A 15,621-nucleotide genomic window follows, 5' to 3' on the forward strand; every position below is an offset into this window, starting at 1 on the left:
GCCCGATTGTCAGGTAACCCCGAGTGCCAAGTGTTCGAAAACGACTGGCTCGATTTCCTTTGTTTGTGGTTTTTCTGTTTCTACGTACCCCAGATATAAGCTTTAATGCTAGAACTAGAAGAAACTATGCCAACCAGCACGGACAGCCAGAGAAACTTTCTCGTTTGGGAGTCACAATCCATGGGGGCTTACATATCGAACGTTTTCCTTGAAATAAGTAAGGGTTTTCGGGGCGTGGAGGGACGGAATTAGCTTTTCCAGTACTTATTATATAATTTTCGTGGCTAGGAAAAGGCCTTCAAGACGAAGAGAAACTCAATTAATTAAGAGAAATAGTATCCTTAAAATCTATCAATCTTAATCGGATGTACGAAGATTGAGTAAGAGATAAACGTTCAAGGGGAGCAGTTTCAATACTGTCTCTACTTCATCGTTGAATGGATATATATCATTAAAATAAAAATGTGGGTAGTTGAGAGGAGTTTCGAAAAAACCTCGTGAACATACGAGACTGTTTTGTAATGAGAAAGATTTGTGCAGGGCCGGGGAGATTGAGTAGATGAATGGTGTGGTGATATGGAGGTCCAACTACACGCGCACACGTTCCACCTCAACATCAACAACCTCAGTCTTGACTCCCTTTTTTTTTTTTTTTTTTTTTTGGGGAGTAATATTTGTGTGTTATTATTATTTACTAAGTCAGCCCTCCATCTCTCGTGTCTTAACGCACTTAACCACCATCTCCCCAACTATCTACTACTCTCCACACTCTTTGAATGCCAACCCTCCTAAGTCCCTTTTGAATCATTTATTTATTTGTTCATTTCATTTGCCTTATTCAGTCATTCATGCATTTACCAATATTATATATAGTGTGCGTGTATGTGTCCCCTTCCATTTCATTTGCAATTTTGCATCTCTCTCTTCCTTTTCCTCTCCTCCCTAAAACCCCAAAATCTCTCTCTCTCTCGGTGTGATCTGTAGTTGCCATGGCTCCGGCAATGATCGACCCGCCATCGAACACGGTGTGCGTGATGGACGCCTCAGGCGGGCTCGGCTCGGGCCTGGTGGAGCGGCTTCTCCGCCGGGGATACACCGTACACGCCGCCGGGCAGAAGCAAGGTCCGACCACCACCCCCATCACGTCTCTTTGATCGTAACGACATGTATCTGCTCTCTGCATTTTCCTTCCAGAGAAAACGTGCGGGAAATGCGCCCTGAGCTCAGGATGACCTTTTCTGTTTTCCAGTTTTATTGGAAAACGGTCGAACTTCGGAGAAAATGGTTTTTATTGTCCTTAACTTACTCCTTCCTGGGGAATGGGGAAAAGGAAAACAAGACACGTCCTAATTCCACGAGAAAATTATGGAGACCGAAGAAACTGAAAATTAATTAATCGTCAATTTTCTTCCTAGCTCGATCCTGATATTTTTCTTTTCTTTGACAGGCGAGTCTCGATCGATGATCAGTGATCCGTCCGTCGATAAGAGGAAGCTCAAGATCTTCAGCTCCGACCCATTCGACTACCAAAGTATAATCGACGCACTCAAGGGCTGTTCGGGCTTATTCTACACCTTTGAACCTCCAGAGGACCAACCGAACTACGATGTACGTCCTCTTATCGAATTCCCGGCTCCTACTTATTATTATATCGAGAACTATTTGGATATTGCTTAACGATTAACAAGGGCCGTTGTTGAAGTATATATAATTAGCAAAATAAAAAAAAAGAGTTCATTTATACGCCAGAATGTCAGGTTCACTTTACTTGTTATTATCAATATATTATAAACAAAACAAATATATAGCCGGGCCAATCCCATGTGGGTGAACAGCATATATGATATGATATGATATGATATTATTGATGAGTAAATTATTCTTAAGATATAATCGATAAATTAATAAAAAGAATGGGATAAAATTAATTAAAATAAGATTCATGAACATCAAAATCAATTAGATGTATTCTTCTGAACGTATAAGGAAGTGTTGGTTTGTCCTGCGTTGACGGGACATTATTATATTAATTAATAATGATCAACAAGGAGCCGTCAATGGTTGCTTGTCAATTCATTGAACCCAAAAATAAATACAAGCCCAGACCATAAATTTTCAATCAGTTGGCCATTGGCACGATGCATCCACTCGAACCGAAACTTGAGTTAATTCTACCGTCTTGTACATATTTTCTCAGTAATTTCGTGCCGTGTTTCATGGCCTGCGCGGTTTCCACTATACATTTGCCTATGAATTTCCATTTCAATTTTTCCTTTTCGACCTTGTATTGGTTGATCCTCTCTCTCGGTCTTTGAGGAATATTAGTAGATCATATGGCAGAGACTCGTACAGAGACATGAATGCATGCACGATGACAACAGGTCAGAGATGGGGCGGTGGATACAGCTAGCCTGGCCTGGCCTGGCCTTGCCTGGCTATGTGGCTTATTTACTCCATTTACTTGCAATGAATCTCTCTCTCTCCCAATTTGGTCAACTAGCCGTCCAATCAATGCCTGTCAGCTTCAATCCTATCTTCATTACCTAATAATCATGTGGTGATGATCGGTTCTGCTGCTTTTCTTAAAAAAAAAAAAAAAAAGTTGCAGAGAGTGTCGTGGGCATTTTGGTCTAATTCACTCGAAATCTGTTTTCGTCACTGCATCTCTCTTCATATGATTTCGATTTCATCGTATTTTTATGCATCGATCATCACTATCGGATAGGTTTTAATATGGCAAAATGCATAAGTGGGTTTTGCTCGATGGAGGTTCTCGCACGAAACATTTTTCACATGCACACGATATTCAGAATTATTGGTGTATTCTGTCCATTAATTAACATAGACTAGAATTTTTTTTCTTTTAATAACTTTTCGAAGTCTAACAAATATGAAGAAAAGTGGCCATTTGACCGGTAGGAAAAATGCGCGACCCCATGGTGGTCCACCAGCTGCTACCATTGCTAGACCCCCTAGTCAAGAATTAATCATCAATTTGAGCTCTCAAGTCAAAAGCAAAAGGGAAAAAAATAAAAAATAAAAAAGCTCTTTATGTTAAGCAGCTTTCTTCACCACTATTCACCAGCTCATCCAATGAACATGGCAAGTTGGTGGTCAGTTTCGTTAATTTAATTAATGACTAATGTATTAATTGCTTGTGTACTTGTTCATTTACTTATGATCTACTTGGGTTGCACTGCAGGAATATATGGCGGAAGTGGAAGTCCGGGCCGCACACAACGTGCTAGAAGCGTGCGCCCAAACAGACACCATCGACAAGGTCATCTTCACGTCTTCCGTGACCGCCGTTATCTGGAGAGACGATCATGCCTCGTCGGACACCGATTTTAATGAGACGCACTGGAGCAACGTCAACCTCTGCCGTAAATTCAAGGTATGGATGGATATAGATTAATAGTATTGCTAAAATTATAAGAATAGCAATTTGTGGAAAAAAAAATATCAAATCATTTAGGCCTCAATGATATAAGAATTTTTGTCGTTTTCCTTTTTGGACAGCTATGGCACGGATTGTCCAAGACACTAGCGGAGAAGGCCGCATGGGCCCTGGCGATGGACCGAGGCGTGAACATGGTGTCGATTAACGCCGGCCTCTTGTTGGGCCCCGACCTCTCCCTCGCCAATCCCTTCCTCAAGGGCGCGGCCGAGATGTACGAGGACGGCCTGTTCGTGACTGTCGACATCGATTACTTGATCGACGCCCACATCTGCGTCTTTGAAGACGTCTCCTCATACGGTCGTCATCTGTGTTTCAACCGCGCGATCAACAGACAGCAGGACGCGGTGAAGCTCGCCCAGATGCTCGCTCCTGGCACAGCCTCTACGCCTCAAAGGTTTCTGTTCGTGCCTATCGTGCAACGCACGACAGATCGTTTGATTTAAAATCGAAGGATTCTGATGTTTTTGTTTACGTGATGGGTGCAGTTACGATCAGGACAGGGAGATCATCCAACAGAGGATAAGCAACAAGAAGATGAACAAGTTAATGGTGGATTTTGAGAGGGCAGAGTCAGTATGATTGGGTTCTGTGGACCGACAGTTTGTGGCCCACCCGACAATCAAAAAGACTGAACGTGACATCCATCTCCACTGGAAGCATGTCAAACATCCGGTCCCTCATATCTCCTAGGAATCGCGGTAGGACTCAAATATTAGGTAGGATCATCGATCCAATTCTCAATAAAATTACACAAATTTTTGTACCTCCTGCAGTGTATCTTATCTTATGGAAATATATAGGATTTTAATGGTTGAAAAGGCTCGAGTACATAAAATCAATACTCTCTTTTGTCCTTGATGGATTTGGACCATCAAATGTTGCGTCATAATTGTCTAGGGAGCATTATTTATAGACTTATGATCATATGATGGACAAAAGGAAATGTGCAATTTGAGAAATTTGAGTCAGTTGATGGATACGGGTGTGGTCTGTCTTGGATTCTTCGAGAATTAAAAGTGCATTATTTTTTTTCTTTGTTATAAGGGAGACTCGCGATAATAGTACAATAAAATAGAAGTCCTAATTAGCTAATATAGGAACACGGTAATCTCACCGAGTCTCAAACCTAGAATCTCTTGATTACTAGGCAATGACTTGTACTACTACGCTATACCCTCTTTCGATAAAAGTACATTAAGTTAATGAAGTTAAATAAGCAAATCTATCGCTGGCCAAATAAACACGACCAAGTACCAACTAACATCAGTATCTCTTGATACAGTGTCGCGAATTTTTCCGTCTTTTCCCCTGCATTCCAAATACTGGGCCCAAGTTCTTGGCCCAATCGGATTGAGAAAAGTTAGCCCATGAACGAATCCGGCTCGAAAAAATGAAAGAAAATCAACAGTGCTCACTCACCGACACACTGTTGGCATTATCATGTTTCGGGGACGTTCCTTGTAATCGAGAAAAAAAGAAAGAAGTAGTACGTCGTTGTAAGTTATTTCAATTGATTGACGGTAACTGTTCCGAACACGATGATTGCGTTAAAATTATGTCATATATCGATGCATTTTCATTACAAAAAAAAGGTGCCGGAGAAGATGATTACTCTGATTACTTGTTAATTGTGACGTCACTGGCTCTTTCCCTGTGGGACCCCTGACCGGACCCACCCAGCCTCATCCCCCAGCAAGATCGAGATAGATCCATCCATCCATCCATCCATCGCTCGCTTCCGAGATATTTATTAAGCTTTATTTATCTTCTTCATTCACAATTTCCAGAAAAGAAAAAAAGAAAAACTGAATTTCGTTTCAGAACAAGAAAAAGGAAAGATAATTTATATATTCCATGATGTCCGATCTGCATATTTCCTCATATGGAACCATCGCCATTCCCTTTCTCAATTCATCTTCTTGCAGTATTTGGGGCACAAGACAGTAGATCTAATCCCAAAATTCCCAATTCACTTTTTTGGCAATCAATTCCCAGACTCTTTGCCCTTCTTCTGTCTGGAGTGGAGCAGGCAGCCATTAAGCTTTTCTTTCTCGAACGAAGTCCTGATACGAAAACTTCCCATTCCCTCCTCCCTCTGTTTCTGCAACTTCTGCTCTTACTGCCTTCCACCTAAGCTAGCTGGTTGGTCGGTTTCTAGCTCTATCGCGATTTCTTGCAGTACCCATTTTCGCGCATCTGCCTGCTGCAGCTCTCTTCTCCGTCGCAGTTTCGAGCTTCAGCTCGCGGGCATCACCTCATTTGCTCGTTTTGAAGGTTAGGGTTTTTTTTTTTGGGCAAAGAACCGAGCTTTCACGCATTCGGGGATCTGATCTGAGCTTTTTCTCATCTGGGTCTCTCCGGCTATGGATTATGGCCCGGAATCCGGCAACGTCGTCCACGTAATCCCGGAGCCTTGGGCTTCGGAGGAGGAGTACCGCATTTGGAACGGTACGGACACCCCGTCCGACACCCCTTCCAACTCCAACCACGACCAGAGGCAGTCGCAGTCGCAGACGCGGTCGGGGAGCGAGCCTCCGAGCAAGAAGTCGAAGGGCACCACCTTAGATTCCGCCTCCTCGGGTAATTCTCGCTCCAAGGCGATCGGGAAGATGTTCTTCAAGACCAAGCTGTGCTGTAAGTTTAGGTCCGGGACGTGCCCCTATATCACGAACTGCAACTTTGCTCACAGCATCGAGGAGCTGAGGCGGCCCCCGCCCAACTGGCAGGAGATCGTGGCGGCGGCCGACGATGAGGAGAGGGAGGAGTTCCAGATTCCTTCGGTCGGGTCCGTGGGGTTCAACGGGGACTCGCAGAGGTCTTACAAGGGGAGACACTGCAAGAAGTTCTATACCGAAGAAGGGTGCCCTTATGGGGATAATTGTACATTCCTTCACGATGAGCAGTCCAAGAATAGGGAGAGTGTGGCCATTAGTTTGGGGCCTGGGGGGTACAGCGGTGGAGGAGGCGGTGGCGGAGGCGGGGGCGGCGGCGGCGGAGGAGGAGGAGGAGGAGCAGGAGGAGGAGGTGGGGCAGTGTCAAATGTGAAGCCCTCGAATTGGAAGACACGGATTTGTAACAAGTGGGAGCTCACAGGGTATTGCCCGTTTGGCAGCAAGTGCCATTTTGCTCACGGAGCTGCAGGTATTGATCCTTTATGCTTTCTTGTACTCTGCTTGTTATCCTGAGAAACATCTCTATCGGTGTTATTTTATTGATTAGATGCATTGGTGTATAAATGGATTCACATCGTGACTCGGAATTGGAAAGAAATATGTGATATGGCTTCTCTCTTTTCTGGTCTGAATCCATCTGAAGTCGTTTGCTTGAAATAATGGAACACAGCATCAATGCTGACATTTGGACTATGGAGTGGCCATGATTCAAGTGATGACCTCTGCGAGGCTTGTGTTAGTATGGATTCCATTCCAAAATTTCATAGTGAGCACAGTCGCCGGTATGAGCAAACGTATGTACTGATTCATTCGCTAGAATGGTTACAGTGATGAGCAAAAAGTGTTGTTGGTGCAAAAAGGTCAAGGAAAGAAAATCCTCTATATATGGTTGTTGGATGATACAGTGATTGATTATTGACAACATCATATCGTTGTGGGCGATAGATTCTAGTTGGTTGTTCCCATAGGAAAGTGTTTTATCCTTTACGAAATCTGCTGAAGCATGCGCAGTTGAATATGCAAGCTTTTTCCTGTTTTATTTATGAGATAATTGGGCAGTCGTTTGAAGTACATTATATTCTTTAATGTAGAATTACACCGATACGGCGGAGGACTCTTAGAGCTGGAGTCGCGGGATGCTTCTTCAGTCCCTCCTGACGCAAAGCAAGGAGGCGGCGGAGTTCCTATGAAAGCACTTACAGATAATGAGGTTACAGCAGTCAACTCGGTTCCTCATTTGGATGTTTACCATATGGGAGTCCCATCACAAAGGACTGCGATCATACTCCAGAGGCCTGGGCAAAGAGCCCATCAGAAGTGGAAGGGCCCCGACAAGATCAGCCGGATATATGGTGACTGGATCGATGATATTGAATGACACAACACAACCCTTCTCTCCGAGTCTGTAGTAGTAGTCATAGTTGTCCAATGAAGGGAACTCGATGCTTGTACTACTGCTTCTCGAGTCGTCTTCTACTTTTTAACTTCGACTATGACGATGATATAATGTTAACATCTTCCCCTCTCTTTATAGAGCGAATAAATGTTCATGCGGGTTTTCATCGCTTCAAAATTTACCAATCTGAGCCCCCCTAGCACCAATCAGCATGGAGGGTTGGTGTATTGGCTCATTTCTGGCGAAGGAACGAATACCATACCGGCATAAATAACAGATCGAATCCATTTTATTCACGACGAGGTGATCAGTTCCTATTAGCAGCAGTATACAATCCCTTGAACTCGATGGGCCAGAAGTAGCCCGAATATTATGATTGAGGTCGTTTGTTTCTGGTTTTCATGTCATTTATTAGGATGACGATGTCACCCTCGTCTACCGATTATATTGGGAACAGCTATATAGTAGGTGGATGGATGGATAATATGGTCGCAGAGTGATACAGTCCGGCCCAGCCCATCGGTTGGAGCGGTCGGTTGGTTTACCCGACCCGTTTAAGGTCCGAGGTGGAGTAAAAACTTGAATTTCTGTCTCACGCCCCTTGAGACTTCCGAAATTGCTCATAAGTCCCTTCCACAGTTCCACTTCCCCCTTCAGCCGGTCAATCGTCAGAAGAGAAGCATCGCTTCTGAGAGCGGAGAGCTGAATCCTTCTCTTCTGCGCCATGGCCTCGTCCTCGAAGAGCTTCAACCCCAACAAGCACCTGAAGGAAGAGTCAGTCTATCCGTTTCTCAATCTGCGCTTTTCGTTTTCCTGTTTCAGTTTTTATTGGTCAATTGATGAGCTCAAAGTCTGTGCTTTTTGGTGGCAGATTTGTACGCGACTTGGGCGGATCGTCAATGCTTGAGATCTCCGCCCTTTTGACGATAGCATGTGTTAGTTGATCGAATGGCTTCGTTTTCGAGCTGGAACTTTTAATTGAGCTGTTTCCTGATCATAATGTTAGCTTGTTCTGCTATCAGGTTATCGCGCTATTGCGATACTCGATCAGTTTGTATCGACCAAAAGGTGCAGAGATTGTAGGACTTCATTAGTATCTATGCCCTCTTCTCTTTTCTTTGGATTATCGTTTAATGTATGATGATATTTGTACTTCTTGTTGGACAAAAACATAGAACTTGTTCCTGAAGATTTATGTTCCTATTAGAAAGGAATGCGTATGTATTTAATAGGTTATCAGATTTTGGCCAATTCGCTGTTTGTGTGATTTGCTCCACTGCCTTTCAATATTACTATCTTTTTCCTTAGGAGCCGGGGACGAGGATGTTTCATCAAAGAAAGGGCATGCATCAAGCCGCTCTTCTAGAAACTTGGGGGCTCACATTGCAACCCTAACAGCTGATTTTTTCTTGATAATTCTACCGGTCCTGTTATGTTTCACTGTAAGCGTTCCCGAGGAACAATCGCATTTCGCATTTCTGTTGCCATTGACCTTTTCACTGTGACTTGTTTGAGTCTCCTCAAATTCCTTAGCTGAAGAAAGATTGTTCCTTTCATTTGGAGCTGTCTGTCTTTTTTAATTAGTTCTCTCTCTGCACACCACCATCTCTTCTTCTATGTTGTTTGTGCTTCATTTTGGACGTATAACGAGCTATGTTCTATATGCTTATCATTGTACATGGTCTCATGTAACAGATTCTATCTGAATGGACTTATTTATTGTTAGTCCTGCTGATATTGTTACTGGGAATTACTATGGCCTGTAAAAGGTAAACTTTCTTTCAGTTCTCTCTGTGATGATATCTACTCCTACTAAACTAAATTGCTGTAGGTAGGGTCACAGGCAAAGTCTCGGTCATGTACTTATTACTGGTTTTACAAGTAGAATTGGATGGTGCATATCCTGGTAGAATTCAGTTTATAGCTGGCAGTGATACAACATTTGACTGAAAGGATGGAAACATGCAGATTTGGTTCTTCTCTCCCTGTGGAAATGAGCCCCAATTCCTTGAGAGCAGATATCTCTTTATACCGGGTTGCTACCGTAAGTAAACCCCGCAGTTGTTTGATTTGTTAGGTGTATGTGGCTTTTCTTCTGTAAAATCCCTCAATTCTTAACTTTCCCTATTTGCCACCTCTTTCTTGCCTCACAAGGTTGACTGTTGCAGATGATTATAACATGCTTGTCTATATTGGCTGTGGATTTCAGAATCTTTCCGAGAAGATATGCTAAAACTGAGACTTATGGTACTGGTTTGGTAAGGTCTTTGAAGCCGTATGCAGTGCTCTTTCTTCTCCATTTTCTGCTATCATTTATAACGTTTATCCATGGATTGCTGGGATGATGATTGTTAGGATAAATTTTCATGTCTAGAAACCCTTCGATAGGCATATTGAACTTGCACCCATTAGGGCTTTTCTTCACTGCTGCTCATACAAACTTTGCTCTGCCATACCAGATGGATCTTGGGGTTGGATCATTTATAATGACCAATGCTCTGGTGTCGCGACAGGCGCGGAATATCTCATCTGTGTAAGTACTTGTTTCATCACAAGCGTGGAATATTCTGTGCTTCCCAGCACGTCTTCTCATATATGACACGCTGCAGAATCTTCCATATCTTGTTGCTGATTTAGTTTTTTTGCTTTTTGAATATTGGATTATCAAGTTGTCCACTGGGCACCAACCGATTCCTCTTTCATGACCCCGCAAATATGATGGAGATTTTGTTTGTTATTCATGTTCCTTAGGAATCTGAAGGCTGCACTTAGAACTACCAATCCACTTATTCTTCTAGGGTTTGGACGCCTCATCACTACGTCTGGTGTAGATTATCAGGTACTCTGTTAGAGTAGCTTTAATTGCAATTACTCTCTATTGTGAGATGAAGCTTAATTCATATTGAATGATGTAAAATTGCTCTAACTGGTGATAGGCACTAGTGTAGTAACTTTTATGCATGACTCAATTTCTGGGATTGTTTGTTTGTGCAGGACTGTCTGTTAACCATTCAATTACTCGCACTTATCAGGAACTGATCAATCTGCTTCTAATATGGAAGATTTCTACCCTTTCATTTATAGGTTCATGTTGGGGAATATGGCATGCATTGGAATTTCTTTTTCACGTTAGCTGCTGTCTCAATACTCACTTCTTTAACGAATATCCCACCACAATATTGTGGCGCTCTTGGTATTTCCATTCTAATAGGTATTCCTTTCGCTCATTGTTGTGCTATATAAAGAAACAACTCTGCATAGATGCCTGACATTTTTCCGGTATTTAAATTCTTCAGCCTATCAAAGTTGCCTGCTCCAGGGTCTGAACGTGTATCTTCTTTCCAGTGAAAGGGGAACTGATATTATTAGCCAAAACAAAGAGGGAATATTCAGCATCTTTGGTAAGCACTTGATATCTAGCACGTTAGTTCACTTGCATCACTTAGTGCAGTAGTAGCCTGCAATGTATTAATTTTCTCCTAAATGGAGAGCAGTCACGCGGAAAAGGTTACTTTGGTAAAAAATGAACCAAGTTGGTTTCCTTCCTGCTATTAATATAGACAGAATTGTCGTGTAATATGTAATTCACAGTTTCAAGGACATCTATCACTGTCACCACTATAGCCTCAGATGCTTGCTAAACTATGTATGTCAAACTCTGAATAAATAAGAAGTAAAAGGCGATGACAAGTAAAGTAAGTTTTTGAGGGTTTTTCATGCTTCCAGGATATTGGGGGATGTACCTTATTGGTGTTCAGTTAGGCCACTATCTTTTCTTTGGAAGTAATTCGTCTGGTACCCTTAGAAGCAAACAATGGACAAGGAGCAGATTGTGGATTCTCACCCTTCTGTTCTGGTAATATATTCCTGCATTTATTAATGTAGTTTATCACACCTCAAGGACTAGGAGTACTTATTGAACTCTTTCCTCGCTTCTTGATGCAGGCTATTAACTGTGGTTATCGATAAGCATGTTGAGAGAGCTTCTCGTAGAATGGTAAGAGTTGCTTCTTTTGGTTGGATGTTCACTTAATGCAGAGCTATATGATACAGTGTTGTGAACATCCAAATTGTTTTGTTGCAGTGCAACTTGGCTTACGTTACTTTTGTTCTGGCTCAAAATCTGCAGGTAGTTCCCTTGTATGAATTCTATTTTTTCTTTGAAACAGCTTAAATTTGATTTGGGATAACTCTGAAGAGCTTATTTTTTCAATAATTATTATGGGTTACGGTACATGACATTGGCTCTAACTGCACTTTCCAGTTGGAAGATTCTAATCTTTTTTTATTTCTGATGAGGCTATGCTGAACGCTCCATATGTAGGTATTAGCAATATTTTCGCTTTCGGATTTTGTTGCTGGAAGTCAGAGTTCAGCTCTTCAAGATGCATTTAACCGAAATCTACTCGGTTCATTTCTTTTGGTAAAGAGATGAACTCTTCTTCTCATTGCTTTTTTTTAGAGTTTGAGCTAAATAACTAATATCCTATTTCAATATATGCAGGCGAATATCCTAACCGGGGTGGTTAATTTGCTTGTGGACACAATATTTGTATCATCACTCACCGCCCTGTCCATCTTGTCTCTATATGCTTATACATTGGCCATTGTTTCCGGAATATTAGATTTTTATGGCATTAGGTTGAAATTTTGGTAGAAAGTTGTATCCTTTGCTTCTAAACGGATATACATTTAATTTTGAATTTTTTATAGTGTGGAAAAAGCTTTTTCATGACGTCGTTTGATAATACTGTAGCAATTTTCAGTATATTGAAGTTTGATTTGAGAAGTTATGCGGTCAGGCTGCAATATCTCGGGCAACTTTGATTGCCAGAGCTGAGATATTTTGTTTCATATGCCGAAAAGTAAAGGAGCTCCACGACCTGATCTCATCCCACATCCATACAGAATTGCAGGAATGAACAATTATCTTCTTTGATCATAGGGAAACTCAGGGGGAAAGAGTGCGATAAATTCCAGGAATCGATCGTCAGGCTCGCTGGTCCCAAGGGAGCGGAAGGTATGAGGACACGTATGGAGTGCAACACATGGAGGAGCACATGCGGATAAGTGCCATGTATATGTATGTCCACCAGGTAAACCTTATAGAGACAACATAGGAAATCCAACTCACTATAGAAGTCTATTGGTGCTGCTTTATTTTATATTCCTGAAAGTGCATAGGAAAGATGCCTTCTGTTCTGTTCACCATCTTCCTCCCCTGTGGTCTTGCCTGCTAGGGAAAGTGGGCCATCGCAGATATTTGGTCCCTTTCAACTTCATAAACCAAATTTTCATAAAAAAAAAAAATTTCCTCACAAACCCATGGGTAAATCAGACCCTGCACTGCAGTTGCTCTCCTAATTTGCAGTAACTCTTTGCTATTTTCCTGCGGTAATTTTTTATTTAGGATGATTGTTTAGCAGACCGATTGCCCTAAACATTTGCTGTGTGCAGCGTTCTATGAAGAAATTAACCAGGGTGGGTGGGTGGAATCTAATACCAGCTGAGCAACTGCTGGATTAGCACTGGGCTAGGCATCACATAAACTGTCATTTTCATCCTAATGTTACATTGGATTCGTCTGGCTATCGGACAAAGTCGATAAGTCAATCACAATGCAGAAATCATGTACCCAGCTCAAAACCTCTTGGCGGGATATCTGCGTTATCTCAATTGTTTTCATCAAAGATAGATTTGGATAATGGAATGCTAGTGCTGTTGGGGATTGCATTGTGGGGATGGTACTTGGTTATACTTGGGTGGCTAGTCGGGTAGGAGGAGGAGGAGTTACGGCAGAGCAGAAAATGTGGATGGAGAGAGAGGAATGAATGATTGACGCTGCTGCTGCTGTTAAAATGTAGTTATCGAAGAGAAGAAGCTGAGGATGGATGGGGTCACATGGGGGGGGGGTGGTGTGGAGTGGAGAAGGGCAGTGGGGGACTGCCCCTGCAAATGCAAAGACCTCTGACAGGTTGGACCATGGAATGGTCCAAATCCTATAATGTCTTCTTCTCTTTTACTTGGCTCTTTTTTTTTTTTTTTTTGTTTCATTTCTTCTTTTTTTTTTTTGGTTTAATTTTAACTTGCTGTTTTTTGCCAAGGTATTTTACTTTATTGCCCTTCATTTTCTTCCCTTCATGAGCTATCCTAATCCCTTCCCTTTCCTAGATATAAGATTTAAGGTAACAAAGTCCCATTGCTTTCCCTTAAGCCCCTGCCCTTCCCTTGCCAGTCTCTCTCTTTCTCACTCTTACATGTACGGACATATTCGTTGACTATCTCCCTATATTTAATCATTACCATAGAAGCTGACACTCGTATGCTTGGATTGATATCCCTGTTAGTGTCTTCAATTCCCACTCTGCCCTCCCTACTCCGAAGGAATTACTTACCGGTGCACCTCTTCATCGGAATTGCATTAAAGCTGTTCTATTGTATCCCTGTCTAATATCATTCAGCCATTGGTTCTGTGGAACTAGGTTTCTCGCACGGCAGGTTCGGCTGAGGTGAATAATGGATGTATGACTTGATTGAGATATTCGACCAGTTAAGACATTATCTGCTAGGGTCTGCTGAGGGTCTGATGCGGTTCTCGTATGGTATTCTAAGGTGATGCATGGTGCCCGCGACTGCACGTTTCTAGGTGTGCTGGGCCGGCCTTGTTGTGACACATGAAAGATTATATTGTTGTAGCCCATCACTGTTCCTGCCTTGTGAAAGAGGGCTCGGCACAGTGAGACTTGTGATGAGACGATGAATTTCTGATCCGCTATTGCTTGGTTGCATAAGCGTTGGCATGTGTTAAGGGAAGGAGCAGCTAGGGCCAAACTTATTGTTCATTGAATTTGCCAGAAGGCGGATTGTCTGTACGATTCCAAACATGAAGGAATCGGGACGAAACATCGTCAGTGTACTCTTATACTCTTCTTTTCCATGACATGCAATTTCGTCCCCATTTTTGTTATGTTCATGTCGAGTTTAAGAAAATAACACTGAACCGATTTAATGCAATTACCAGGGCATATCAATCATTGACTTTTTTTTTAAAAAAAAAAATATTATGTTATCATTATACCAAAATTGCTGTTTGTTTTTGTGTGGTATTGTGAGCGGACGATGTTGAAGGCTCCATCACCGCTCTCTATAACTTGCAGGTTTGTCTTTACACTGCAGCATATCTATCTCGACGGATTACGATGCTTTTGCTAACAGCTATTGCTGACTACTTCCTTCCTGATCACAATCTTTGCTTTTATAATTTTTTTAAACAATTTTTTTTTCGCTGATTTCATTTTTGGATAAGTATCCTCGATAAATATTAGGAAAACCTTTTTTTCGCGCAAAAACAAAACAAGCACGGACTTCTCATTCCACCGGTTGCGCTACTAGGCAATTCTGCCTGCGCGGTTATGTAAGGACCCCGTGCTGTCTACCGTATGATTAACACATTTTAAAAGGATGTTATTGTTAGATCGGGTCGAACGAAAGACTGAAAAATGAAAGCAAGGCAAATCTCTCGAGGCCGAGGCTAAACGAGCTTGCGAAAGATGGGGACTAAACTAATAAAAGTATATTAAGAACGTACTGTACCCTACAGTTTTCAGTGCCCTCAGCTCTAAAATTTATCAAAAACTTACAAGCAGAACATGCAGCAGCAAGCTGCAGAAAGCCAGACTCAGAGGCTGCAGGGTTTGACAATTGACATCACATTGACCCTTCTGATAACCCCTCCCCTCCCCCATTTACACACTTGCATACATACATATTTATACCTATGTATATCTATATATATATGGTACATGTATATGTATGCATATATATGGTAAATATTAGCTATCTTTTACGTGTCCCTTTGCGACCAATGTATTTTTACATTTTTGTCTAACAAGGTTATTGGAATGTGAACATGCATACACATGTTCTTGTATATATGACCCAGAGGAGAGGAGTGTGTGCACAAGTTTGTTTGTTGGAAATAGGAATACAACATATTATAATATAATATATCAATATATATACTCTGAGCAATATTTACATATGCATATGCACATCACAGAGAGAGAGAGAGAGAGAGAGAGAGAGAGAGAGAG

General features: G+C 41.9%; 3 protein-coding genes across 5 annotated transcripts; all 3 read left to right on the forward strand.

Annotated features, from left to right (window-relative positions):
* The first annotated feature begins 840 nt into the window (after positions 1-840).
* On the forward strand, positions 841-4,437 carry LOC116205246 (cinnamoyl-CoA reductase-like SNL6). Its single transcript, XM_031537780.1, has 5 exons — positions 841-1,122; positions 1,448-1,608; positions 3,203-3,394; positions 3,520-3,854; positions 3,946-4,437. Exons 1-5 carry the CDS (start codon positions 990-992, stop codon positions 4,037-4,039), a joined length of 915 nt encoding a protein of 304 aa, XP_031393640.1. The 5' UTR covers positions 841-989; the 3' UTR covers positions 4,040-4,437.
* A 793-nt stretch (positions 4,438-5,230) lies between these two features.
* LOC116205245 (zinc finger CCCH domain-containing protein 12) lies at positions 5,231-7,713 on the forward strand. Of its 2 annotated transcripts, XM_031537779.1 has the most exons (3): positions 5,231-6,601; positions 6,803-6,926; positions 7,224-7,430. In XM_031537779.1, exons 1-3 carry the CDS (start codon positions 5,824-5,826, stop codon positions 7,288-7,290), a joined length of 969 nt encoding a protein of 322 aa, XP_031393639.1. In that variant the 5' UTR covers positions 5,231-5,823; the 3' UTR covers positions 7,291-7,430. The 2 variants fall into 2 exon arrangements, with proteins under 2 accessions (XP_031393639.1, XP_031393638.1); XM_031537778.1 differs by lacking the exon at positions 6,803-6,926 and having other exon boundaries at positions 5,240-6,601; positions 7,224-7,713.
* A 430-nt stretch (positions 7,714-8,143) lies between these two features.
* Positions 8,144-14,468, forward strand: LOC116205243 (uncharacterized protein At4g17910). 2 transcript variants are annotated; one of them, XM_031537775.1, is made up of 17 exons: positions 8,144-8,302; positions 8,400-8,463; positions 8,551-8,596; positions 8,837-8,970; positions 9,224-9,297; positions 9,497-9,572; positions 9,697-9,786; positions 9,988-10,061; positions 10,280-10,367; positions 10,613-10,739; positions 10,825-10,929; positions 11,255-11,384; positions 11,474-11,525; positions 11,613-11,657; positions 11,853-11,951; positions 12,033-12,624; positions 12,986-14,468. In XM_031537775.1, the coding sequence occupies exons 1-16, from the start codon at positions 8,253-8,255 to the stop codon at positions 12,183-12,185; spliced, it is 1,407 nt and encodes a 468-aa protein (XP_031393635.1). In that variant the 5' UTR covers positions 8,144-8,252; the 3' UTR covers positions 12,186-12,624; positions 12,986-14,468. The 2 variants fall into 2 exon arrangements, with proteins under 2 accessions (XP_031393635.1, XP_031393636.1); XM_031537776.1 differs by having other exon boundaries at positions 14,011-14,468.
* Positions 14,469-15,621: the final 1,153 nt, after the last annotated feature.

This window comes from Punica granatum, chromosome 4 (assembly GCF_007655135.1).
Source record: "Punica granatum isolate Tunisia-2019 chromosome 4, ASM765513v2, whole genome shotgun sequence".
Taxonomy (NCBI): domain Eukaryota; kingdom Viridiplantae; phylum Streptophyta; class Magnoliopsida; order Myrtales; family Lythraceae; genus Punica; species Punica granatum.